Source organism: Melopsittacus undulatus, chromosome 10, assembly GCF_012275295.1.
Source record: "Melopsittacus undulatus isolate bMelUnd1 chromosome 10, bMelUnd1.mat.Z, whole genome shotgun sequence".
Taxonomy (NCBI): domain Eukaryota; kingdom Metazoa; phylum Chordata; class Aves; order Psittaciformes; family Psittaculidae; genus Melopsittacus; species Melopsittacus undulatus.
This window is the reverse complement of record NC_047536.1, coordinates 13,709,467-13,736,719: the sequence shown is the minus strand read 5'-3', so window position 1 is coordinate 13,736,719 and position 27,253 is coordinate 13,709,467. Positions and strand designations below refer to the sequence as shown.

The 27,253-nt window shown below is 43.8% G+C and overlaps 1 protein-coding gene across 3 annotated transcripts in view; it reads right to left on the bottom strand.

The window, feature by feature from the left end:
• RAPGEF6 (Rap guanine nucleotide exchange factor 6) overlaps window positions 1-27,253 on the bottom strand; it is a 118,298-nt gene that overhangs the window by 53,245 nt on the left and 37,800 nt on the right. For all 3 annotated transcript variants that reach the window (XM_031047344.2, XM_034066639.1, XM_034066638.1), the window contains exon 6: window positions 23,167-23,310. In XM_031047344.2, the coding sequence (XP_030903204.2) occupies window positions 23,167-23,310 (144 nt within the window). The remainder of the gene's footprint in view (window positions 1-23,166; window positions 23,311-27,253) is intronic.

Here is a 27,253-nt window from a genome sequence, read left to right as displayed (position 1 = left end):
TCTATTCCTCATTCCTTCCAGGGAAAGGACTGAGAAGAACCTCATCGGCAGAGGGAATATGCTCTTCATGCTTTACTTCCTAGATGACTTAGTTTTGGATTTACCAATTTACCAATATCCCTATGGAAAAGCCACATCTGTGTCTTTTTGACCCAGTATCAGTGCTTCCTGGTACAGTTTGAATAACCAAAAAAACACATGCTGAAAAGATACAACATGAATCTGCAAAATAGTCTTGACAGATGGACACAAGACCCATGAATTATCTTTTTTCCACATGTAAAAGGAACTTCACAATTGTGATTTAACTTGCAATAAATGGCATGTTTAATAAACACAGTCAGAAACATCCTGCAATGAGGGCAGCAGCCAAAGGACTCATCATCAAAAGCCAAATTACTACTGGAAGCACAGTCCACATAGCTCTCCTGGTGTATAGTGTCCATTACAAATCCAAATTAATGGACGGAAAATGGGCAATAAGGAAGCAGAAGTTTCACCTCATTCTTTATTTGATACTCCTTGATAGCAAAGTTTTCCATCAGTTTTCCTAGGTCCCTGTCAGGATGTTCACAACCGATCGATGTAGTCTGGACACAGGAAAAGCATCAGCCTCCGAGGGAACAGTTTGTCCTTTTAGAGGCTGTGTAAGCAAATTTTCTGTCCTTGGTTTTACAGATTGTCAGTAACCTTATACGTTATTTGCTTTTCTGAAGCTCCCTGAAATGTTGCCAGCAAGAGCAGTATTCAGAAACATCACTGGGTTTCTTTCCATGAAGCACTCGTCCGACTGCTGTATCACCATAAAACCCACCGCGCGCTGCTGCACCAACCAACCCTCCTACCCCTAAAGCCAGCTCTCAGCCCAACTATCCCACTTTTAAGGCACGTGTATTTATTATTTTGTTTACTGCTTGAGGTTTTCCATTAAGAGCTTTTCACTGGTTTAAGCTGGAACCCATTAACACACCCTTGGGGAGTGAACTGTGATGACACTTGGGAACCTTGGAGCTTTAGGAAATGCTCCCGCCTCAGTCTCCCTTGCACCCAAGTGGTTTAAGGGCAGCAATTTTCCTCTCCCAGACAATACAGAAAGTCTAGACTGTAACAAAGAGCCAGTTAAAAAAAAGCATGTTTGCCTTCAGCTTTAAAAATTGAATTATATTGCCCTACTAAAAAGACCGCTTAATCATAGAGCTTAAAGACATAGGGCTCTCCTTGTCAGTGACTACATCCCTCCCTTCCCTTCACATGCCATCTTCTTTTGAATCCACAATTCCATACCCAGACATGGGAAGCTGAATTATATGGAGGGTTCAGAGATGATGTGTGTTTTTCTGCTAAAGTCACAAGGCTCCAAACCCCTGCCACAGCAGAGGAAGCTTTGTCTGAGGAGCTGGAGGGTGGGATGGGTTTCCTGCATGGCTCTTTCATGGATGCCTTATCTCAAGACACCAGCAAGCACCCAAATGCATCACACCACAACAGTCCTGTCCTTTTGGAGCCCATCGCAGGCAGCATGTCCAAAGTGGATAGGACACTGCTGGCTCTACTTCCACATACTTTTCCTTCTGCTGGCATTACAGCATCCAGCTGTTTGGATGGTCTCACTATGTGCCTGAGTGCCCATCATCAGCTTGCACATTTTCACAACATAACTAATTTCTTTAATTAGCTCTATCTTTTCTTTCCTCACCCCACTGGAACCAGAGCAGTGATGCTCACTCTCCCTGACACAGTCAGTCTCTCACCAAGCAGACCTTTCTGCATCCCAGTTTTTGCCCTCATGCATCCCACTCATTTCCACCTCAGACAAAACAATGAAAAAAAAAACCCCACCTTTCAGATGTTTCTCCTTGGCATCAGTAAGGGAATTGTTTTAATCATCTCTCATACCCTGCTAGCAAAATAATGAGAAACCACCAAAACCAACTGGAGTTCTCTGAAGTAATTTTGCTGAATTTTCATTAGCCTTTTTTTCCCAAGGATTGATATAAGTTCACTCTGGTTTACATTGCCCTTTCACATTCTGCTCCAGTTTAAAATATGCTTAGAGCTGTGTTAATGGGAGAGGAAAGAGTTGCTCCTCTGAGATACAGAAAGAGGCCACTTTGGTATCCACTGAGAGGGTAAAATGAGCCCAGCTGAATTAGCAATGCTGACATCAGTCTTCAGCCAACTTAATGCAAACAAAACCATTTCCTCCTTCAAGACCACAGATGTTCCACCAGTGGCACAAAAGATTTCTTCAGATTTTTAAAGAGCAGCAAAGATGTCTTTTTGTTTTGAAAGCCAACTGATGGATCAGCTGTTTTCCCAACAGGATCAGACAAAACCCTGGAGCCTTCAACAACATAACGCCAACAAAACCGGTGCCTCTCCAATTATACCAACTTCAGACCATTTTCCTTTCTAAAACATATAAAAGATGGGCTCGCTGACAATATTTATGTCAAAACTTGTTTCGATTCATTAGCTACAGTACATACACACTCCAGTCATCATCAGTACTATAGACACGAAGCTCAACAAAATAATGACCAAGTTGATACCATTCACAACAGCCTCGCAGTGCCCTGAAAACCCTTGGAGCCTTCTTAAAATAACCCCAGGCTTACAAAAAAAACCCAAACTAACCAACCAAAACTGAACAAAAAAACATCTAAAGAATTAAAAACCCCCAGAGGCTTTTCTATGCCTCTGGCAGCCAAGAGCTTCTTGGTCTTCACGGCTCCTACAGCGCAGAGAAAATAAAATCCTCTCAAGTATTACGTTTCCTTAGTTACAATAAGGTGACATGAGGACAAAATCTCCAACTAAATTCTGGTGTCGCCTTAAACCATGCCTGCAATGCAATTTTAATTCGGTTTTCATACGTCTAAATTATAGATTACTGCTATGCCTTAACTCACGGTAACGCTAAGAGTCTGGCACGCAAGTGTCTCAGCTTTGGAGAAGAAGGGTAGGGGCATTGAAAATTCACCTGCAAAAAGACATACCAGTATTGACGGGAGCTTGTAATAGTGGGAAAATCCAACATGGAAACCCTAAGTTGCCTCTTTTTTGCTTTACAACCATCAACTAATACAGAGCAACAGTGGAAAGTGTCCCTGCCTATGGCATGGGGTTGGAACTGGGTGAGCTCTAAGGTCATTTCCAACACAAACCAGTCTGTGATTCTATGACCTCTGGTCCATTCCTAGCATAACACTTTTAAAGTGTCAAGAACTGTGCTTTGTTATTATAAAAATATAACAGGAATGTTCGAATAGGCTTATCTGCAATGGCAGAGTTCAGATTTTACTGAAAACTAATAGGGTGCAAGACTAAAAAGAGCCTTGTCTAAATAACCGCAGTAGAAAACAAACGGTGGCAGCATCAAGTGCTGCTGTGACTTGTAGAACTTCAGCTCCTTACAGAAGCCGTTACAACTCCAGCACCACGCAGGCAGCAGCAGTGTGACATGCGGGGAGCTCTCTCTCATCCTGAGACAGGTCTGCAGGGCACAGATATTCCAAACCTGCATCGCGTTTCATCTCAGCTGAATAATTTATAACCCCTTATATACACTGATTGGTAAAATGCAGCGGTGATGATGGTTCCTCTTCACACATCCTCAGGCTGCTACAACCTCACTTCACTGGAATGACACGCAAGTGGCAATCGGCTCCTGGATGCAGCTCACAGGACTGTGAGGATGCAGGGACACGAATGCTGTGAGCAACACGCTCCCTCACAGCTCAAAAGCTGTACAGTGGGGACCTCAGGTCCATGCAAAAAAAGCCAAAGGAACACCAATCTTCCATCTGCATTTTCTTTCTGTATTCAGAAAGAAATGCATTCCTGGAAGTGAGAGGAGCGAAACAGGGTGGTTCTGAACTGGGCTGTAGCTGGGAGCAGAACTGTAACAAAGCAGCTTTAAAACAAACAAAGTCTGGGAGGAACTCAAGGAACTCAAGATAGGTGGTTATTTGCATATCAAGAGCCAATTTCTGATAAAAATAATACTTCAGCAAAAAGGCTTTTTCTGTTGAAAACCAGTATGATGCAGTACTTGCATTTAACTTAACATACACCGGAGTACAAGAAAATCCAGCTTTCCCAGAGCAAATGGCCACACAACTCATATTAAGCCATTTTTATCTTAAACTATCCAGCAAAAAGTGCATTTCAAAATTTTTATGGACGTTGGTTTAAAAAAGTGTTTAACCTTTAATTAAGTGTAAGGAAAAAAATCATCATTCATCAATCCAAGCACTCACTCTTCAAATGCTCAGGGATCAGGGTACTGAGTAACAAGAGGCATTGCTGCTAGGAGCCAGTATGAAGGAGGAACAATGCAACCCTGTGTAGGGCATGGAGGGGGAAAGATCAGGAAATACGGAATAGGAGAGTTCACAAATACTCTTGAGCAGCAGGCTGAAACTCCTAAAGCTCTGTAGAGAGCTAAACCACACAACTGAAGCTCTCAGGAGGGAAGAGAACCACCAGGAACCAGAAGAGAGGAGCTCATGGGGTTATCGCCTGCTGCCTGTGTCTGCACACGGACTTGAACACTTGGGTTGAGGAGCACTCACAGGTCCTGCTCTGGGTGATGATGGGGTGCTGGGCTGGAAGCCACAGGTATGGACAAGGAAAGGCTGGAGAGAGAGGCAAGGCCAAGAGGACAACAAAGACGTCAAAATTGACTGATAAAAAAGAATCAGTTAATTCTATTTGTACTGAAAATGTTTAAAATTCATCCTACCAGGGCTACTTTTCACCTAAGTGCATTAGCAAAGACAAGGATGACACGGAATCAAATCAAGGACACACTATCCAAGCTCTGCTTTTCTTCTGAGGAGCTGAAAATAATCCTTAACTGCATGAAGGTTTCAACTCAAGATCTTGGAGATCAAATCGATGCCCTTTGGAATCAGATGATGTTACACTGATTCTGCTTACGGATAACTAAAACCTGCATCACAAGGCTGTGATAGGGGAGCGGGAATAGGAATGGGACTGAAAAATGACTCCAAGTCTTTTGCTCTAACCCAAACAAACTTTCACAGAGCAAATGCATCTTCTTATTATGCTTCGTATTATTAGATTTTCTCTAAAGAACAGAGAGAAGAACACCACTAAAGCCTAGAGGAAATAAATTACTGTCTACTGTCATAAGACAAGTTTAACATGCACCTGGGATCTTGAATGAAACTGTTTTCCTTCAGGAAAAAAACATTTTAGAAGCTTAGATGTTAATTCAAAAACCTTTATTTTCTATAAAAAGCACGTTATCTCAAAAAGCATCCCTTTTTAAATATCCTCTGTAGATCCATTATCCAATCACTCCCTATTTTCCCCATCAGGCCCTCCTGCTACACAAACAGGGTAGCTGTGTATGCAGTCTGGGCTTGGAAAACTGTTAGGCTGTGCATAAAATTTCTATTACAGAAGAACCATATACATCTGAATCGTTAAGTTTAGAGCTCTCTTTCCAATGACTTCATAACGCATCTACGGTTAAGAATCTAATACCACAAAGTGCATTACAGATAATTTAACAGACACTGAGAAAGTCAGAATACCAAAGACGATCAGCACCTTGCTGAGATACACTTGAATTATTTACATCTTCTGCTTTAAAATACTGCACTGGTATAAGAAGAATTGAGTGTAAACTGAATGCCTCTTGTCATTGGTGAATACAACCAGCCTTGGAAGCAGACCTCCACCAGTCTTACGCAAAGATCCTTCACCTTGCTTCATGTTACTCCAGAGTCACAGTGGTTTGACAGCTGGGACTGCTTTGATTGCTGGTTGTCACAATCCTTGCTACTTATCATACTCCCTATGTTTGCTTTAAGCTGCCTGCATCTATTCATCTCATCTCCCAAAGTCAAGCATTTCAGGAGGTGTACGGTCTCTGGGGCAGAGACCATTTTGATGTGCCATTCTGCCCCTGCACTGGTACCTCCAGGCAAAAGTGATGGAGGAACAACCATTGTCTTCCTGCAAAGGAGATGGTGTGACCTCTCCTGGACACGTTTCCAAGTATCAGCACGGCTTTCAGCAACACTGTTGACCTCTACAGGAATCTGTCTGGAAGGGCTGAAAGGTTCATACACAATGCTCACAGCTCTCTCAGCTTATCCTCCTTTTAGTAGCTCTTTAGGCAGGAAAATAGATGGCACTGATTACCAAAGTCTACTCTGTCCCTTTTGCTTTTGGAAGCCAAAAGCAACAGAGCCTCTGGGAGATGTGTGCACAATGCAATCCAGTGCAGACACCCCTTCTACGCAGGGAGCATCTTCCAGAGCTCCTAAAGCTGCTTCTCCCACAGGTCACTTCACAGCCACACAAATCAGTTTTCTCAGGTCAAGGTTAACCTTCAGCAGTACTTCCCTTTGGATACCTTGACCAAAGCTTACCTGTCTGATTAGTCATATGAAACATGACTTTATTCTGCTCTGATTGAATTGATGTGTCATTACACCATCACACTCAGAGCAGCTCTAATTATGACTGAGTCAAGAGCCCATTTTCAGATGATTGTCCCACACCAGTTTAAAGGTAACTGATGAAAAAAGTTCTGGGACAGACATCCATAGAAATGTAAGAAATTGTTAATTTAAGCACTGAGAAAGTAAAAGATAAATCGGATGTTCACTGCTCTGTGGCAAGAAACAGTTCTAGTTTCAAAACAGTACCATAAATACCTGACATTTTCAAGTTAAAGTTATGAAGTTGCACATTTAGAAATCTGACATCAGTTACTTTGCTATGATATGTATTATTATAAGCACCCGTCAGAAATGGATCTGTGGTACAAAGCTCATATCAAACCAAATGGAACAAACTCAGACATAGCTCAGCTCATCATTAATGTGTTTAATCCCTTACACAGCTCTCTTCAGCATTGCAGAACACCATGAAATGCTCAGTTTAAAAGTTTGGGGGGGGGTTGAGGGAGCTCTGAGGTCTTTGTAGGTTTTGCAGAAGGGGACTACAGGTGCTTTTGGGGTTTTAAAGATAAATAACTTTTACCTATGGATAGGAATGGAAACCCAGTTACCCCAGTTTTCATCAGCCATTAAAAAAGGAAATTAAAACCAAACCTCCCCATCCCCAATATTTATACCATTATATCTATGAACAGTAAGTGGGTGAATAAATGGCTTGACTGGCATGGCAGCAATCCACTGGGTACCATCCCCAGAGCTGAAAAAGGGGGGCAAAAACCTTTACCATATTTTACATCACTACTTTACCAAAGCCCCATTTGAGCATAGGGTTTCTTTATTGTGGTTTCTCACTTGGGCCCAAACCCTATGGAAGGAACGAGCTCAGCTGAAGCATCAACGTGACTAAGCATTCCCATTTTTTAAGCAATGACACTTCCAGACCTCCTTAATAAGGGTGGTGTGGTTAAGCTGAGCTTAAGTAAACTCATCCTTTCATATGTAATGTCTACAGAGCAGGAAGGGAAGACAGCAGAAGAGTCTACTTGAGACATGATGATGCTACAATCAGGCCAACCTCTGCCAGCAGGAGCTCCAAGGTGAGGAGCTGCAATTACCTGAGATGAGCAGATGGAGCCCATCTATCCCTCAAGGCAGTTGAGCACCAGCAGTTCCTTCACTGGATGATGGGGTGGACTCAGCACACATGAAACAGCCAAAATTCACCAACACATAAGCCTGCATACTCACACATTGCCTTTGGCAACTGCACATGGAAACCCTAAAGCCCGGCACTTTAACCCTTACGCACTGTGAGCTTCCATTTACTGATCAAACATAAGCCAACAGGGAGAACCATCCTGGACAGAGACTCTGCACACCCAGCTCTGTCCCTCCCCACACTATGTCACTTAGGCTCTAAACTTTTTGGGACCAAAGTCAAGAGCAAATTTCTTGCTCCACAAAGTCAATGCCGCATCTCGTGATGTCAAGAGCACAGGGGTTTTGCTCACTGCCTTCAGACCCTGCCGGCTTCCCATGCAAGGAAGTTGCACAATCTTTATTCTTGCCTGCATAAACTGCAATATAAATACAAAAAGAGTAATAAATAATACAGAACACACGCCTGGCCTCTGGTTTGAAAGCCAATTCCCACGTCTTATGTGCCTGCTTCTTAGCAGCAGCATTAATAAAATACCAGCAACTCAGCTGATTTCCTGGCTGAGCTAACCAAATAGTGAGAGTCTGACAAACAGTTTTTAAAGGCTTTTATCTCAATAGGTGACTTTGCCCGAATGTTCTAGATTTCATTACCTCCTTTAAGAGGAACACCCTTCCCTCCCCAGTCTCACAAAAAACACTGCATCTTCAGACACACACAATTACTTGTGTCCTTTAAAGCTAATTGCAATTACATAGTTCAGCTAAATAATTAACCAATTCCACAGTGCTGCACAAAGGGAACAAGCAGGACAGCTTCACACAGCTTGGGAATTAGAACATCAGTGGGTTTGCACAGCAATATTTCCAAGTTAGCAAAAACCAAGCAGTCATAAAAATGCCACGCTTCAGTAACACTTGCTTCATCTTCCTAGGCTAAAAAGCAAGCTTTAGACATTTCAGAAGGAAGCAGCATTTTTGTTGTGGTTCCTACTCATTTGTAAGCTATTGGTACCTAAAACAAACCTCAAGGTTTCAAGGTCCCTCCTTTCTGTTTGGAAAGGATTCCACAAGAAGAGCCCATGCAGAGTCCGGCATCTCAAACCCCCGCGTGCCGTTCGGAGGAGAAGGGAACATTCAAACAGCACCATGGTTGTCAATACACGGCAGAAGAATGCAGCACAGACAAAATCTTACTTACTTTGGAGGCCCACGGTTGCAGGCAGTTGGCGTAACATCGAACAAGAAAAGCCATTTCTTAGGCTGGGGAGGGAGAAAAAGTTTCTTTCCTCAAATAAAAGCCACGGAAGGAAAATATTGAGCAAAATCCCTTCTGGATCCTCTGTAACAATCATAAACCAAAGCAGCAAACATACATGTATGCAACTTCTCAGGCTTGAATTTCACACTGAATTCGATTACAGCTTCCACTACAGCTGAGGAGTTTTCAGTATCGCAGTGAGTTAGCAGCAGCAGCAATCCCTATGAAAATGTTCCAGTTGTAACAAGCACATAAATTGAAATCAAAAATGTTTCCTGGCTTTTCAAATACAAATAGCCATCGGTTCCCCCAGGCAAGAGGCATGCACCCAAAAGTGCTGCTAAAATGGAATTAATGCTGAAATGGATTAGAACTGCAGGTTAAAGCAACAATGCATTAAAAGGTGAGATATGAATTCTTCAAATTCCCTTTTTTCTCTTCACTCAAATGCATTGACAAGTGGCTTATCTTCAGGTCCACTTTTCGGGAACTTCACATTCATACTGTAGCTGAAATCCTGCACGGGTTCTTCAGCATCTCAGGCGAGCCAGGAATCCCACAACCTGGATATTAAAGTTTCTTCTTTATACTCTTGTCCATCATAAGTGCAAAAATTCAGTTAGTGTCCAGATTGTAGCTCCAATATTTATGCTCTAACAGGTTTGCTCTGTGGAATGTATTAAAGCCTCTGCAATACAAACCCTTTTCTCTTTTGCCCCCCCCACCCCCCTTCCTCCTCTTGTTTTAATGCAGTTTACAACTCTGCAGTGTTGCTCAGTATTCTAATGCATCAGTCGGACCCCACGGTTAATCCACGCCTAGCTTTTCCAATTAAAACATCTCTGTAACGCACAACAAAACAGTACATCCATGGCTACAGCAAGCCTGACTGCTGGAGTCCTAATTCCTACTATCTTTGCTTGCTTCTCAGCAGCTCCCTCAGGAGAGGCTCCCATCGATTGGATGCTCCGCAGCAAGATGAAATATCTAATAAGGAGGAAAGAGAGTGGGAGGGGAACGGAGCTAAAAGGATGACATCACCTGTATAGAAAGCCTTTAGAAACTGCATTAGATCAATTGGCTACTGGAGCTGCAGATGCAGCCAACAGAGCATCTTTATTGACCTGATATAAACACACAGATCGGTACAGCAACTGCTCAGCAAACCCCCCTGCATTGCATTTTATATCCTTTTATGATCTATTCATGCATATGTTGGAACTCTCAGTATGTTTCTTTCTCTAAATCATTTTTAAACGAACCACATGCATCTATTAACACTTTACACAGTATTTATGTGGATTATTCCTCATCTTTGCCTCCAGATTTAAAAATAAGTACAATAAATACCTGCAGCAGTTCGCATGCATGCACATACAGATATACCCAGCATCAGCTCACAGCAAAACAATTCCTGCTTTCATGTATGTATGTCATACCACAGGCTCAAGGTTTTTAGCTCATCCTATACACTCACGAGGAGATTTCTGTCTGGAATGAGAAGTGAATTTCTCATTGGAAGGTGGCATTTATAATTCTCATCATTTTTAATGGTTTTGAAGCCACGTTAAAAGTTTCGGTGGGTGGGTTGGGGTATATTTTTTCCCCTCAATTAAGACCAATTCTGTTTCTAACCAAAGCTGCCTTAATTCTGCTGTAGTCAGTTTAGATTGATCATTTCTTTTTGCTGCTAAAAGCTGCAATATTTGCAAGCAGCTCCGTGCCTTGGAAGGCAGCCCAGCCTGCTGGAGAGCTGCTCCCAGGAAGCACCTACGAGATCCCACACCTTGGAGCTGGGGCTGCCACCGTGTTTTCCATTCCTAGAAGGCAAATGACTTCTGCTACTGTGCAAGGAGGAAGGAAAGCACGGAAGAGGGAGAGGACCAGGGGTGCTGGCTCTGTGAAAGCCATTATTTAGGACTCTGGATCATTTACTTCAGCTACAAGAAGGGCACTCACTGCTTCTCTCTTCCTTTCTTTGGAAAGCATCTTCATCACCATACATCTCATTATTACCTGTTTGCATCAGACTTGAGGGTGATTCTCCAAAACAAAACTATGACTGATAGCCACAACCTCCTGTACAGAAGAAAAGCTTCCAAAGTGACCTGGGGAATATGAGAGCAAAAAATCCTTTTTTCCAATTACTGTGCCAAGGGACACATAGATGAAGATTCTCATATTTGTGATGCCAAGTTATATGCCCCCACCCCACCTCAAACCTCCCTTCAGCAGTCATCCAGAAGTTGGATTCTTCCCAGAAGATAAGCCAAGTGATGCTGGGAGTTGCACCTTAACTAAGAAAACAGCCTTCCCCTTCCTAAAACTGCCTGAAAGGAAACAGTAACTGGTATTAAATGTCTGAATTTACCTAACCTCTACCAGATAATGAGAATAATAACACATGCATTGTAAATATTACTGGGTTTATTTTGTATTTAAAGGAATATTTGAACTGCATTCCTCCACTTGGAAAATGTACAAACACAAAGTCTATTTTATTAAAAGCTACTTACTTAATTAATTAAAAGTAATTACTTCAGATCTCCAAAACACACCACAGCAGCTATACAAATAGCTGTTTCTTTTCCTGTTCCTCCAATACTGAACAATAGGCTAGACACGTCAGCTTCACCTTGCAGTGACTGTACTGCATCCCTTCTCATAATTCACAAAACTGCATTCAGAAGCATCTTAAACATCAAACTGATCAACCTTCAGCAGCAATGAGCACTCAAGTACTTACAGGCAGCGTTACCTGTGTTACAGTCATCACAATTGATAGCAAAGAGAAGAGAAATCCCACCCAGCTAAAGGAAACCTCTCCCTGCCTGCACGCCCACCGATAGCACACAAACTCCATCCCTGGCTAAGCATGCAGACATCCGTCTCCCACCCGTGTTTTAAACCCGCCAGAGCGGGCACGGGCTCCATCCCACTGGGGATCCTGGCAGGGATGCCGGGATTTCACAACTACAGTAAACACAGGCTCAATAATGGGAACAAAATCCCATTTCCTTCCAGTTTTGCCTTTAAGTGGAGATGACATCATCGCTCCAGCTGTCCCGCCAATGAGCAGCAACGGCAGCACCACGGGTCCCGGGGGGCTGCGGCCGCCTCTGCCCCAGCCCCGAGCACAGGGAAAACCTGACCCAGTTCCACACCCCGGCTTCTGGGGCATTCCCCCCCCTCCACTCATTCCCGTTTCCTTTACGGCTTGGGTTTTTAACACACGCATGGCTGCAGCCCCAGCTCCCTGCAGCAGACGCTGTAAGTTGTTATACATCAGCTGGTTTTATACATCTCAAAACTGGAGCGACTGGGAGATGGAAAGAAAAAATAATCCAATACAAAAGGCTGCTCCATAGCAATCACAATACTGAGGAAGAACTGCAGCATCAGGCGGAATCACAGACAGTAAATCACCAGTCTTATTTCTAAGCCAGATTCCAAGTTTTCAGAGCATCTTAAGGAAAAAACCCTGCGGTCCACAGTCTCTGAAGTAAAGGTGGTCTTTGTTTCTTCACAACGATTTCTTTCCATGCTTGAAATACCACTCCATACATCTCTACACATCATTCCCTTTATCCTCCCCTACCGCTATGTGAATCCTGCCGACTGTTGAATAAATCTGCATGTTCTAATCGCCTAACAAGAGCAAGTCACTGAAAAATGGAATGTTTTTAGAAGGGTAGAAAGGCCTTTCATAATTTAAACACACATTCAGCAGGATCAGAGCCTCATTTAAGGACACCACAAAGTGAAGTTCTGCAAAAGCAGAGCCCTCGCGGCTGACAGCGAAGGACCTGTCAAGCAGCACGACTTCTCCTGATCCATCAGGGAAAGAAAAGCCCATTGTGCCGTGCCGGCGGGAGGACAGTGCTGAGCTCAAAGACATCACAGCTGAAAAGGCAGAAGGCACCAGCGAGCCAAGGGGCCTAGGTCAGGGATGTCTATCCCCCTGTCCCCAGTGACCATTGGCACGCTGTCCCCTGCTGCTGCTGCAGCACCCAGCTATGAGCAGGTACCTTCACTTCTTTGTACCCCCCATTTAGAGCACAGCAGCAAAGGTAGCATCCTGCCTGCGAGCGCACAATGGGGGCTGGGGAAGGAGCCCAGCTGCTTGGAAAGCAATCTGTCACTGCACACACGCGGGCAAAGATGGTCCAGGCTAAAATAATTCATTCTAATACAGTTTTGTGAGTGGGAACTGCCAGCGTAATGCAGAAATATTTCAGCATTAAGGGCACCTGCATCGAGAGGTTATTGCAATGTATGTGAGTGCTTCAAGTGTTTTGGGAAAGGTGGGTGGCTGCAGGCAGAGCCAGCTGCAGCGTGAGCAGGATGCAGCCCTGGCTATGCTGGCACAGCTCATTCCATGTCACTGGCACGCTCCTCTGGCTGCTCCCCGCCATTTGACTTCAGCATCATAAAGAATCACTGCACTTTTGCTGCAGGGTTTGCCCCTCGTTAGGGCTTACCAGGAATCCCTGTTGAAAGGGAAAAAGAAAAACAAAAGGAAAAAATTCCAACTCTCCACCCTGCTCCTGACCCTTCTGGGAAGCAGAGGCAGGGAAAGTGGTGCCTGTTCCCCTTCAGGGTGGCATTCCATGGTGTGACCGCATCCTTACAAACATCCCTTTGCAGGGTAGCACTTACTAACAGGCTGGAGAAAAATCCTACCCGAAGATCTGTAGGATTCACAAGTAGTAGGAAAACACGCTACATCCTAAGGGAGGGAGCGAGGGAGAGTGGGAGGGAGTGGGAGAGGGAGGGCAGAGACTGTCATCATCCCCGAAGTGATGTAAGCTTCTAAATATAGCACCAGCAATACAGAAGGAACAATAAAAAAGGCACCATGGATTCAATTTCCCCACCGCTTTCGCACTACCCCAACCCTCTTTTCTCAGCCGCTGTGTTAAGCAGGGAAAGGTCACCTCCTATTTGCAGCGCTCCAGATTTATGTGGTTTTTATAATACTTCCTTAAATATGCTTATAAATTGCAATTCTCTCCTGCGGATCTGCTGGTGCACACATGCTCTGCAGAGCAGGGCAGCAGCATGATCGGCATGGCAAACAGGGACCACGCCAGCACAGGGGGAGGAAGAGGGGTGCCCCCTCTGCCATGGACTCAAACACGAAGTTCATGTCTACGGTTTGAAGTGAGATGAATCATTTCATGCTCCTCCCTTCCTTCCTGACATCTTGTTTCAGCAAGGGGTGGGGATGTTTAGGTAGGTACACAACCCGAAATCCTTGGTGATAGGCAGGAGGGGACACCAAAGCCAGTAGGGTCAGTTTGTGGCATGGAACCCACCCAGAGGTACCGAAAGGGTGAAATCTCTAATAGCCCACAGCAGGATCTCCCAAACACACTCAATTCTGCCCACAAAACATTACCTCCATCTAGTCTCAAAACTGAAGTCCCAGCCCAAACCTAACACTGGCCTGGCCTTAATTTCATCAGCTGCCACCTACGTGGTGACCAGCTGGAGTTTCACACTGGGAAATTGCAAAGCCCACCAACATACCTGTTCATTTTCATGACCCAAAATTCAGTATGAAAGCTAAAACTAAATACTGCTTCTTCCCTCATGTATAAAACCTGTATCTTGGGTTAGAATGAGCAGATTGAGACTATTTAACGTGGAAAACCATTAAAATAGAAGGTGTTCCACCCCATGTGAGGGGTCTGGAACTGGATGACCTTTAAGGTCCCTTCCAACCCAAAGCAGCCTGTGATTCTACTTAGAACATACAGTACCAGCACACCTCTCAAGAAAAAAGTCTCTGACTAAATGACCTTGAGAGCAACATTAACCCCACAGATGAGGTAAAAAATCATTAAAATGCCACTTCCAATATTTCTTCTGTCATTTTCCTCTAGGGCTAACACCAAACTGGAAGCCTGAAAGCAGGAAAGGGGGAGGGATCTGACTGACTCCTGCCAAATTTCTCTCTAAGCAAGGGTGGTTTTGACCAGTGAACTCTCATTTATCAGTGGTCAGGACATGCAGGCTGAAGAGTGTTATGTGACACAAGCATCATCTCAGGCACGACATCTCATGATCCCTTTTACTCTAGGAACAGACCCATGTCTGGAGGAACCACACTGCTTTTCTATGTGTGGAGTCTACATCAACAGACTTGCCTGTGCTCAGGTGTAACTCCATGTGCCAGCATCTCGGCTGTGCCTGAATGCAGGCTGGGACCAGCCAAGGAGAGCACAGCCTGAGCTTGGTAACATTGCGAAGAGGGGAGGAAGAGGTGGGTAAGGCACTGGCAGAAGTGCTCCCAAGGGGTTTACCAGCAGGGTGACCACAGCACAACACAGTGACCACAACGCAACATAAAGATCCCTAAATCAGCTGTGCTGGGAAAGCACCGTGCAGCCTTAGAGCAGCTCCACATCAGAGGAAGCATCACAGTGTAGTGATTCCCAAACTTCCTCATCTTCTAGAATGATCCAGCCCTTATCACCTTTAGATACCCCCAGCATCACTTGGGCTCCCTTCCACTGAGGGGCAAAACAAGCACAAGCCCTGTTATTCTCACCCAACCTAAGAAACTGATTTTACCAGATAAAGCAATGGGTGGGCAGATGCCGTAGCTACGCTCCAAGCTGACAAACCACAACTGCTAACCAAACTCTAAAGGAAACAAAAATCATCAAGACAATACCAGCATTGTGGCTACATTGCCTCAAACTAAAAGCTTCATCATATAAGAACAAAAAACTTTAATGCTCGACGACAGAAATCAACTCCAACTTGCAAGAGCAAAGTTAAGTATCAACAAGGAACTGAGCCTCAGTCATGGCCCCATTTAGCCAGAGACTTCATTTAATCAACTATTTCAAGTATTTCATCTGTCAAATATATCCCCATTAAGAAAGTCTCCCCATATCAACTGTAAAATTACAAATGCTGTTAAATGTCATTAGATAGCAATCAGTTCTATGCCAAAACCAGAGACATTCTTTTAGCTATTCTCTTGTACAGACAGTGGTTTTGATGCCAAGTTTTTCAAGGAAAACAGGGCATCCAAATGCTTGCTTTATGCATTGACATTTTCTGAGGGTGATTTTAACTGAACCATTGCTCAGGATATTCTCCGTCCCTAACCTGGTCCAGAAGGCTTCCCATGAACAGGAGTCAATACGGATTTCCATATTCTAAATTAGGAAATCACTTTAACTCAACATTGAAAACATCAAAAGCACAGTGCTTTAAAGAAGTCCCTCAGTGTTAAGTAACATTCAAGCCGACAACTCAGACTTCCAGCTCTTCAGGATAAAACCCAAAATGACCCTTCCACTCCTCCCTAAGGAATGGTGAGCCTAAACCTAAGTGAAAGGTTGAGCTGGCTACAAATGAGAATACACCCAGGCTGGTACACTTCAGTACAGCATATTGAACAGAAACAGCCCAGATGGAAGACAGGAAAGAAAGAACAGATCCACACGTGCCACCACCTCCCTGCGTGCAGGAACCAGCTTGCTGGCTGCTTGGTACAAGAAGCCACCCAGTTTGTCATTTCAGAAGCCTAAACCCTTCATATTCACAACAAGGATCTGACAAAGAACTGCAACTCAGACACAAAAGGTTTTCACAGCCCCCCAAAAGTCTGATGTGCCTTTCTCAGGTGTAGAACACTGCTCTTCATCATCAACCACCTGGGCAATGTGAGCCAGTCATGAGCAGTGGGCACAACCCTCACTCATTGCTCTCAATCCTGTTTGCATAAGAGGCTGCTTATAAAGAATTAATGACTTTGGAACTGCCACCCAAGCCCTCAGGCTCCATCAAAACACAGACTAACTCCGAACGTGCCACAGAAAACATATTCTCAGGCCTTTTCCAAGGAGCTGAGCTCATTTCTACCATGCTATGCACTGAAAGGAGGAGGAAGAACCGGGTAACTCATTGTGTGGAGAGCACATTATTGAAGTCTTTTGACTTCTTGTGCATGGGAATCTGCAGGATATCCAGATTTGTTTTATAGGTTCTTCTACCACAAGCTGCTATGGAGCAAGGGCACAAAAGAACATCCCTCCTGCAGCACTGCCAGCATCAGCTTAGGTCAAGGTCTCTGCAGCTCTCTGGTTTGATCCCCCTTAACAGAGCAAAGAACATTCCCTGCAAAGCACAGACTGTGCTTAGGAGCAGTTTCTAAACAGTTCCAGGCTTCCTGGTGAAGCTGCTCAGTTCATGATGTGTTTGGGCTGCAAGCAGGGAGTAAATGTGAAAATATCCCCAAGTTGTTCTGGAATGATCACACAGACACGTGCCTGCAGAGCAAGCAGAGGGTAATGCAGACCTGCTGCAGGGATGACATTGAGATCACTGAGCTGATCATCACCCCAGATTCCACCAGCACCTGGGGATGAAGCAGTTCTCCAATTGAGTGTTTGAGACAGAGAAAGGCTTAAAAAAGGTCTTTGCAGCAAGAGAAAAGCAGAAAATGATGATGTAAGCACTGATAGGAAAAACAAGAGAGAAAATTCCTTCAAAGCCACTGGCAAAACACGTATGAGCTCATGTGGCAAAAATCAGCTGCTGCTTCAGCTGTATAAAAGGTGAAAGATGGAAGTCAGATGTGTGAGCAACCCCACAGTGTAGCTCTTAAGAAGCAACTCAGTACCTTGCTCCAGGACCGAAGCTGGCAGTCAGGCAGAGTAGGAAGATGTCCTTCTGTCCATCCATCCATCCTGCGGGAGAATGATGCCGCATCCCAACACAGTGCCCTTGCCCAAAGGCGGGGAAAAGAGCCGTACAGCACTGCCAGCAGCCAGACTTGAGTAAATACAGGTGCTCACTTAAAATAAACCCTCCCTGGTTTCAGTTTGATGTAGTTTCACTTGTGCATCACTCTTAAATGCTGTTAAACAGCTGCACATGTCACCTCCGAATTGAGGTGATTCCTGTAATTCACGGTTTATATATAACCTGCCTGTCGAGTGCCTAAAATTTCCAGGGAAACTCCTGCACATCAGTTTTGAACACCTACAACCACTCTCCTCATAGATAAATTGGGGTTTGCAGGTTACATCTGTTATGTCTAATAAATAACTTTATCTGAAAACCACAGATTTTAACCAAAGGGCAGCATTTTCAGCAGGTATTTTCTCAATCTGTGCACAGACTGCCCAAGCCATCACTACTGGCAGACGCTCATAAATTGATTTAGGGAAGCACCAGTGGTCTATGGAAATTCCTGGGAAGGCTTTTAATGCCCAGCACACTTTGAGGATTGGGGTTTTGTTAAGCACCATCATAACCAGCGCCAGACTTTCAAGGAGTCCTTGACAGTCACACTGCTGACAAAATGAGCAGACAAAATCAATACATAAAGTATGAGTTAACCTGCATTTGGCAGCTTCCCCCTTGCTTCCAAGAGCCAAGGGAAGCATGCGAGGGCATTGTCTGGGCAGATGCTGAGCACAGGTTCCCAAGCTGGACACCACCAGGATCCTGCTGGAAGCTGTCCCCAGTTTCACTGGTGAAGCAGCATTTAGCCAGGGAAGCAGGCACCTCTGACATCGCTTGTCATGAGCTGCTCAACTGCTCCATCAGCCCCAGCCTCTTCTCTGCTCCCAAACACCAGCCTGGCAGAAAGCCTGCGGCTCCTGCACTGAATCCCAGCCTGGTTTGGGTTGGAAGGGACCTCAAAGCTCATCCAGTTCCAACCCCTGCCACGGGTAGGGACACCTTCCACTTGCTCCAAGCCCCTGTGTCCAACCTGGCCTTGAACACTGCCAGGGATGAGGCAGCCATGAACCTGAACTCAGGAAGTGAACGTGCTGCAGACACGGCTTCTTTTTGATCACAGAAGCAAGAAAAACACTTAAAATGGCAGGAGCTGAGCAGAGCTACAACAAGCAACAGTGCACGCGGGCTTTGCAGAGGCCCTGTCAACAGAGGCTCTGCACACACACTGCTGCTCTCAAGCACATTGACCTGTGTGTGGGGACCTGACCTAACCACTAGTGAAGATGAGGATTAGAACAGGGAAAACCCTCATGTTGTAAAAGCAGCACCAGGGAGAAGGAGCTTCCACTCTCTCTTTGCAACACACGACACCACCAGAAAGCAACCGGTGACATTCATTTCTGTACCCACAAGTACACAGCAGGACTCGTGGATTTCAGCAAGACCCAAAGTTTCTCCTGATTTGTTCGTTAGTAAAGCTAAGATTCTCTCAAGCATTTTTTGAAGGTGTCAGAAAGAGGAAGCATGGACACAAACACATTGAAAAGCACCGAGCTGTGAAAAGCATCATCCTCCAGCTCAAGAACAAGTGATTTTGGCCACAGACTTGCAAAAATTAATCCCAACAAAGAGATGTCAGCGATGCTGCATCCAAGTTCACCAAGGGGCAGCTGGAGGCATCCTGCGAGTTGGTCTTAGTTGGTTTAGATCAATAAAAGGTACCATTTCAGCAAGTCTACCTGGTGGTTAAAAATAGATTATAAAAGATCCATAGTGTTTAATAGCATTTAAAAGGGAAAGGATTAGTGACGGTAAAGCACCTAATGGGTTTGATCCAGGGCACTGAAATGTGACTTAACTTCCTACAATTGTGAGCTACCCTTCGCTAACACCAGCCTCTGACAGGATTACATTAAGTAATGATCAAAGAACAAGAAACTTGCCACTCAAGCAGTCCTCAGCGACAGCTTCTCTGAAGATAAATGCTGCTACAAGGCTCCAGGAAAATTCTGACATGATGTGAGCATTAAGATAGTGTCCGTAAAACGTAATATTATAATAAATCTTTTAAACCTCATCATCCTCCTCCAAGGGTTTAAAAGAAGTAAATCTGCATCTCTGAGAAAGGGGATTACTATAGAAGTTTGGTACCAATTTCTTTATTCTGTTCTACAATGAACTAACATTCAAAATGCTGTCACAACTCATCGTACATGCGTTGTTTTTAAAATACAAATATTCTTCATTTAAAGAAAAAAAACCAGAGACAATTGTCCAGAATATAGGTAATAAATTAGAAATACTTTATTCAAATAAGGTGAGATTTGAGTAGAAATTCGTATCAAACTATCAAACCCCATTTGGTTTCAATCCCTGCAAGACATCCGAGAGCAAAACTTAGCGTCTCAGAGTTTATTTTTTCATTGTGAAGATAAATACTTGAAGCATTTACTTCCCCATTCCTTGAGCCAAGATCAAAGCAGCAGTTTAACTGTTACAGAGCACCAGAACTACCATTAAAGATTCTTCTCATGGGTTGTTAGTCTGGCTGTCAGTGCGTAAGCACTTCTGTATGGTCATCAACATTTGGGACAGCTGAACAAAGATAATCCACCTTTACCTTAGGGATCTCACTGGCCATAAAAAGGAAAACCCCAGCACCAGTGGAACCTTGACACGGCTACTGCCCACCCCTGTGGATTGAAGCCAGAGCTCAGCCTGGGCACGTTAACAGCAGTGAGTCTAACGTACTTCCTTGCATATCTACTGCAAGAACAGATCCATGTCACTATGTACTTTGAAGATATAAACAGAAATATAAACCTGTTCTGTTTGAGTTAGAACACCATCAGCATATGTTCACTGAACTTCACTGAGAAAAACAACTTTAAATACTGATTCTGCAGGAGAACAGTGCCCTTGTGAAACAACACTGATCTATGAACCACAAAAGCCTAGCAAAGCAGTCTGAATGGTAACTCTTTCGCCAAAGAAACCAACCAGATGATCCATTTTTAACATTAGTTCATTCAAGGGGAAAATAAAAAGAAGAAAATAAATGAAGATACCCACAACAATGTGAACATCTCCTATCCTAAAGATACACAGTTTAAGCACATACTAGGCCTCTTAAGAGACATGAGTGAAAGGAAGAGCTTCCAAGATGGTAACAATCATTTAAAGCATTGCTTTAAGTATCTGCACACAAACCTTTGCTCCATGGCTGAACACAAGGATGAGCTCCAGCAGTAACAAGCAAGGAACTCCCTGTGAGAAGCAGAAGCATTATAGCAGAGAGGAAATGTGCTGACCAGTTTGTAAACAGTTTTCCCCATTCTGGCAGGAACATCATTGTGAGTTCCGGTCAAATAAACTTTCATTCAAGAACCCTCATCCACATCCTGCTCATTCCCACAAGGGCCAACATGAAGGGTTGCACTACTAAGCCTGTTTTTCAAGATCATGGGTATCCAATGGCTACATACGACCAGGCTCATACAAGTAAGAGTTAAACCAAGGCATGGAACAAACCATACATCAGGAAATTTCATTATTTTACCAAATTATAATGGAATATGGGAAAAAGAGAGGCACCCAATTTTTATTGACTTGTCAAAGAGGCAGCTGGTTATCGTGTTCTGATTTCTTAGTCATCTGTTGAGTTACAAATTACTTTTTGCTCCACCAAGTACTGGGAGTATGACACTTTCCTGTTAGAAGCTTACAATCTACACAGCAAGGGTTGGGATTTCAATTCCAACTGCTGAAAACCCAACAGCTTGCAGATTTGCCATCAGAGAGGAGGTTGTTTACTCCTTGCCACTTAGCACTCACTCATTCAGGAAAACACCTAGCAGTGTTAATGTGCCTCTTTTTAGATATTCCTCATTAACTGACATAAAAGCAGATTTAGGAATGTGCTGTTGATTTATGATGTTTTACCATTTGCCATCAAATGCTGACATCCAAATATATATACACTTGTAAATCTGAGAAAGCCACTAGATTTGCAACAAGAAACTATGTGCAGAGACACGTGTGCACTCTATGGTGTTGGTAACAAAGGAATAAATCAAGATAAAGGAAAATCCTAATGAAGATATCATTTGTTGACTCATCACAACCCTGTGACGATACCACACTGACTCCTTGCATCAACAACTGGCAACCTTTGAAATCATTCCAGCATGTAACTTGGTCTTTCTTAGACCAGAAGATGCTAAGTCCCTTCTCACGTGCCCCTACAGGCAAGTTGCACAGGTACCATCAGCATCACTGCTCCTGGGATTCTCCCTTTCTTAGCACTGAAATCTAAGAATTACTTTCTGTGCACTTATTTATTGTCACAAACACCAAAGAGACAGACTGTGTCATGCATAGACTGGAATTTAACTCCTAATAAAGCCTCATGCACGACTGCCCCAAATATGAGGATCCAACATTTCATTTCAGCAATAACTAATTCAACACCTTACTAACAATAAAATCCACTCCATGTGACAGTTCTTGAATTGAGGTGGCAGAAGGTTAGCCTTCAAGCAGCATATTCTCTTCCTGTCACAGCAACAAGTGCTCCTCTGTGAGTAGAGGTTGCTTTGTGTTGTAAGCAGACATGCTAATGCTGGGGAGAATCTGGTCTAGAATCACCACCTGCAGTCCAACAGCTACCAACATGCAGTAAAACAGCAGTTTGTCCTGAAGCAGAGGAAATCTTTTGAGTTTATATCTATTCCATTCTATATATTTTGAAGTGTATCAACTAAGAAGCTTTGTACCTTTTGGGGAGACGAAAAGGAAGATGGGACAAAAAAGCAGAGAAACTGAATTTCTTTCTTTTCTATGCATGATAACTGCTCAGGGTTTGTGTACTTCCAGCGTTAGGGCTGGGGTTTAACCTTTGGTTTTCAAAGCAAATCACAGTATCCAGAACAATTATTTTCAACAAAATAATTTGTCAAGATCACATGCATATATCCTGCTACCAAGCAGGAAGTTTATATGCGAAAAACAATGTGAGCAACCTTGCAGCCCTGAAACCACAGCTGTATGCGCCTTCACACAGGGCTGATTGCAGAGTCTGTGATGTTGAAGACTAGCAAGTGAGTTGCCGTTACTTGTTTGATGCATGGATTACCATGGTACTATTTTTAAGCAGGTAAACATGAGCAAATATTGTTAATACTGAATTCAACTGCATTTGTGATTGATTCAATTCCAAACCACAGTTCAAATTTATTAAGGAAAAAAAGAAAACCAATTCTCACATCTTACCAAAAGAACTCCAGGTAAAATGAACAAAAAACTAACACAACCCAAACCCAACCATTTCTCTTGTCCAGCCAACACATTATTTATAGTGCTCAACTGAAAACCCCAACACCAAAAAACCTCTTTTCTATCTGGTGGCTGAATCTTCACTTCCACCTTTGGCGTTTGAACACAGAGCACCCTATGGCTCCCCAACAAGAGAAGACTGTGCCCAAACCCACCAAGCACAAACTATTTCATTTCACCATCTTTCCCCAATAAAACAGCTGCCAACTATGCAGACACATGATGCCAAGGAAGCTGGCCAAGGGAGAGCAGACTCACCGACTGGTAACTGCTGGCATCCACGTTGTCGGTGATGGTCTGACGCTCGCCCCTCTGGTTGATCTTCCTAAACCTCCGGCGGGACTGCCTGAGCGGGACTTCTCTTTGCAAGATGTTCTCCTCATTGTCTTTGGAGTTCTCCACCTGAAAGACATGTTCAGGATCCTGGTTAAACATCCAGTTCTTCCATATCACCGAGAGCCGATGGAGCCGTAGGAAGTTCATGGGGAAGGAACAAACATAAGCTCAGAGCAGTTAAAGTGTTCTCGAGCAAACGGCTCAGGACGTTTCGGAGAACCAGTGCTGCGTGTCTCAGAACTACGTTATTACAATGAGCCGGAGGCCACAGCTTCCTTCCAGGAAACAGTTCTTTTTTTTTTTTTTCAAAGCAAAAAAGCCCCACGTATCCTTTAAACAATGTCACTCACCAGCAGAAACCCTCCTGCACCCACACACGCCATGCAGCGCGCCTTCAGCACTGCTCAGTTCAAGCGTATCTTCAATGCAGAAGTCACCGTTTCCTTGCGTATTTGCAGCCCAGTAAGGGCACTGAATGATGTCCTATTTTTATTGGTGTAACTTTTAAAAGTGTAACTTATTGCTGGTACTAGGCACAGCCAAACAACTTGAAATATTCCACCTTGTTAGAAAAAGCCGCTTCACTTACGGCATAGGGGCTTGTAATCGCTTCCAGGCGACGGCAATAAATAACGGGAACTTGATTCGCATCTTGATGTTAGATGTTATGTGTGACCCACCATCAAAAATTAGGTAAATTTATCTCATCAGTAAAAGCCAACATAAAACCATTTTATCTCACCAGTTACAATCTCCCCCTCCCCCTTTTTTTTCTATTAAAAGCAGTCTCATCCTTTCCCATTTCCTTCTGATGTTTTGGAAAAATATCTCCTAGCAGGAAGCAGCACAGACACACAAATAGGCTGCAGCCAGGCAAGGAGCTCTCTACAATGCATTTACTGCAAAGGAGTTTCAAATGTGCTCACTGATTTATGGGTTTTAATTCCACACACGTACAAATTTCACTTTGAATGCTAAAGATACGGCTTTAGTGCTGGAACAAGAGAAGCAGCTCTATGTGGCCTTATGCAGCCCTCATTGACATACTTGGGTAAATGATCTCAAATTTATAATGCAAAAGGTGTAAAGGAATGGAAACCAAAAAGACCTAACAAATAGGAACAAGAAAGTAACCAAAACACCCGAACCATCACAAAAGCAAGATCACCTCTTCTTTCCACCAGCACTTGTTCCAAACAGCTAAGTCTGGCTGAGGTCAGAGGAAGGTGTGAGCAGCTGGGCTTGCCTGGTGGGTTATTTTTAATTCCTTAGAGGAAAGCATACATTGACAATATAAGCTAAAGCTACAATGGTTAAAAAGGAAGAGTGAATCTCAGACCACTCTGTCGTCAAAAAAAGAAAGCAGAAAAGCAAAGCTCCCCCAGCAAGGGACAACCACACTTTTCCCTAGAGTTTTACTACCTGTTTGTAAAGGCATGGGACAATGAGCAGATCTATGATTCTATCTAGTAGCAGAGCTGCTGAAAGTTCAGGATGTAAAGAAACACCAGGCATACAAGCAGACGCAAAAACAAACCAATCCTTTTAAACAGGCCATTTGATATCATCCAAAAAGTGGTAAGACACTGGATATAGAAGCTCTTCCTCCCCTAGCATAAAATACAGATTTTAGTTAGCAATAAATTTGCTCTCAAATTACACAGAATCAGAGACTGGTTTGTGTTGAAGCTCCTCCAGCTCAAACCCTGCCAGAGGCAGGGACCCGTTCACTGGAGCAGCTTGCTCCAAGCCCCTGTGTCCAACCTGGCCTTGAACACTGCCAGGGATGGGGCAGCCACAGCTTCTCTGGACACCCTGTGCCAGCGCCTCAGCACCCTCACAGGGAAGAGCTTTTGCCTAAGAGCTCAGCTCAGTCTCCCCTCCATATGTAAAAAGAAGTCCCAGTTAGCATCATAACTATTTGGTTTCTAATCAAGGGTGTTCTATTAACACTGGCAGCAGCAGAATGCTTCCATACAGCCAGCTTCACGCACAGCCCTTGCTGCCAGGTAAGAATCCCGGAGGATTCCAGGCCTGCCCTCAATTTCACTCTGCTGTCCCTGCCAGCAATGGAATATTTTCCACCTCCAAATATTTTGCTGCTCGTCTGAAATCTTCCTCTTAGATCTGAAGAAGAAAATGCAAGCACCAAGGAACAACAGAGAGGACACTTCAGTACACACCAAGATACACTGCAATTCTGGGCCATCTTCTTAAGTGATAAATGGACCTATTATTATTTCAATAGATTGCTCAGCCTCCAAAAATATGAGCTACAATGCCCATTCACACACTATCTGTTATCCTCATTAACTTAAGTTGACCACATTTTATGGCCTTTAAAATGGGTCAGTTCCCAGAGGATTCTTGCTACAAAACTGATTTACATTCAAAAACGAAAAGGAGGGGAGGGAAAAAAAGCAGAGAACTGTGGTTCTTTAACTACATTAAAGTAGCTAATTCCTTTGCTTGAAGATAAATATTCATTATGAAGTAACCTCATTAGTATGTTGCAAATTAAAAAGAGAAAATAAAAGGATTAAGATCAATTAGTAAGAATTACTCAGGGAAATGAAACTCGGGTACACCTTGTGTTGGTGCAGATCATTAGCAAGGTGCCTGCCACCACGCTGATGCTTTTTTTCTCACTCCATTTGAAGTCCTACCTAGAAAACTGACAATTAATAGTACCTTTAGCTACAATTACCTGTAAAACATGAACATCAAAGTAATGAAGAAACACCTTTCACTTTTCATTCCCTCATTTTCCTACAGAAAATGTAAGTTCCGCAAAAGGATTTAAGATTCCTTCAAGTGTCTACACCCACACTGGCATTTAACTGCAGTTATAGATGTTTAAAATGGAGAGGGCAGTGAGTTTGTCTCCAGAAACACTCAGCAGCATCCGACACCGCTGTCATGGCCAACACTGGCTCCTCCAATGTGTTCCTCTGAAAACACTCATCAGTTTCTTAATGAAATATCTTCATAAGGCAGCTTTCTCTCTGGCACAAATGCTGCACAGAAGCTGCTCTTTTATTTGCACCTTCCTGTATTATGACAATGGTGATAAGACCAAAGAAGGATGTAGGTATTTCCCAAGAATTCAGTATTATCACATACTTTTGCCCATTCAATACACAACTTGCAAACACACTCACAAGTGAGTCACCGGCCAGCACAGTGGGGAAAGCCACAGGCTTCCCATGCATGCTTCCGAATGCAGCCACCACTTGCAGTGGGAGCATCACCTCCTGCTTGGGTTTTGGAGGAATCACAGACTGGTTTGGGTTGGGAGACCTCAAACATCATCCAGTTCCAACCCCCTGTCATAGAGGGGGGGCAAAAATAGGAGGCTGCAGTGGCAAACCAGAGTTTCCAGGCCATTCAGTGATGCAACTGCACACATCATCACACAGGCAGTCCTGTGGCACCCCTCAAGGCATAAATCCCTCCCCTAAAACTCCAGCTTTGAGAAGAGGCTGGATAATTGGGAATACACAAATGAACTGTTTCACTCCAGAGGACTGAGGCAGGCTTCTTGCATTCTTACCTATGCTTACTTCATGACCTGGTAGAGCTTAAATCATCTGCTGCAGCAAACAGCACATTACTGATGCTAAGCCATGAGCAGACTCAGGCTGATGCTGCATAGCAAAAACAGCACAAAGAATAGCAACATACCCAGCTATTCCCTGCCATCCACAGCTATTAGTGTGCTATCAGAAAGTTAGTTCTCACAGAAGCTAAATATTCACCTACTCAATGCACAAGAGACATCATCAAGTATTAGCTTTAGTGTTACTGTACCTAGATACATGGAAGCTGAATCAACAGCAGTTTGAAGACCTAAGCCTGCTCAACAGACAATTGGCTTCTCAACAGTTTTTGTTCAAGCTTCGTTAGCAACATCTCAGAAGATCAGGGTTGAAGGAGACCTTCCTATGTTGCCCAGCAAAAGGTGCAAGGTTGGTGTGTGCTATTATTCCAGCTGCTGACAGCACATGTA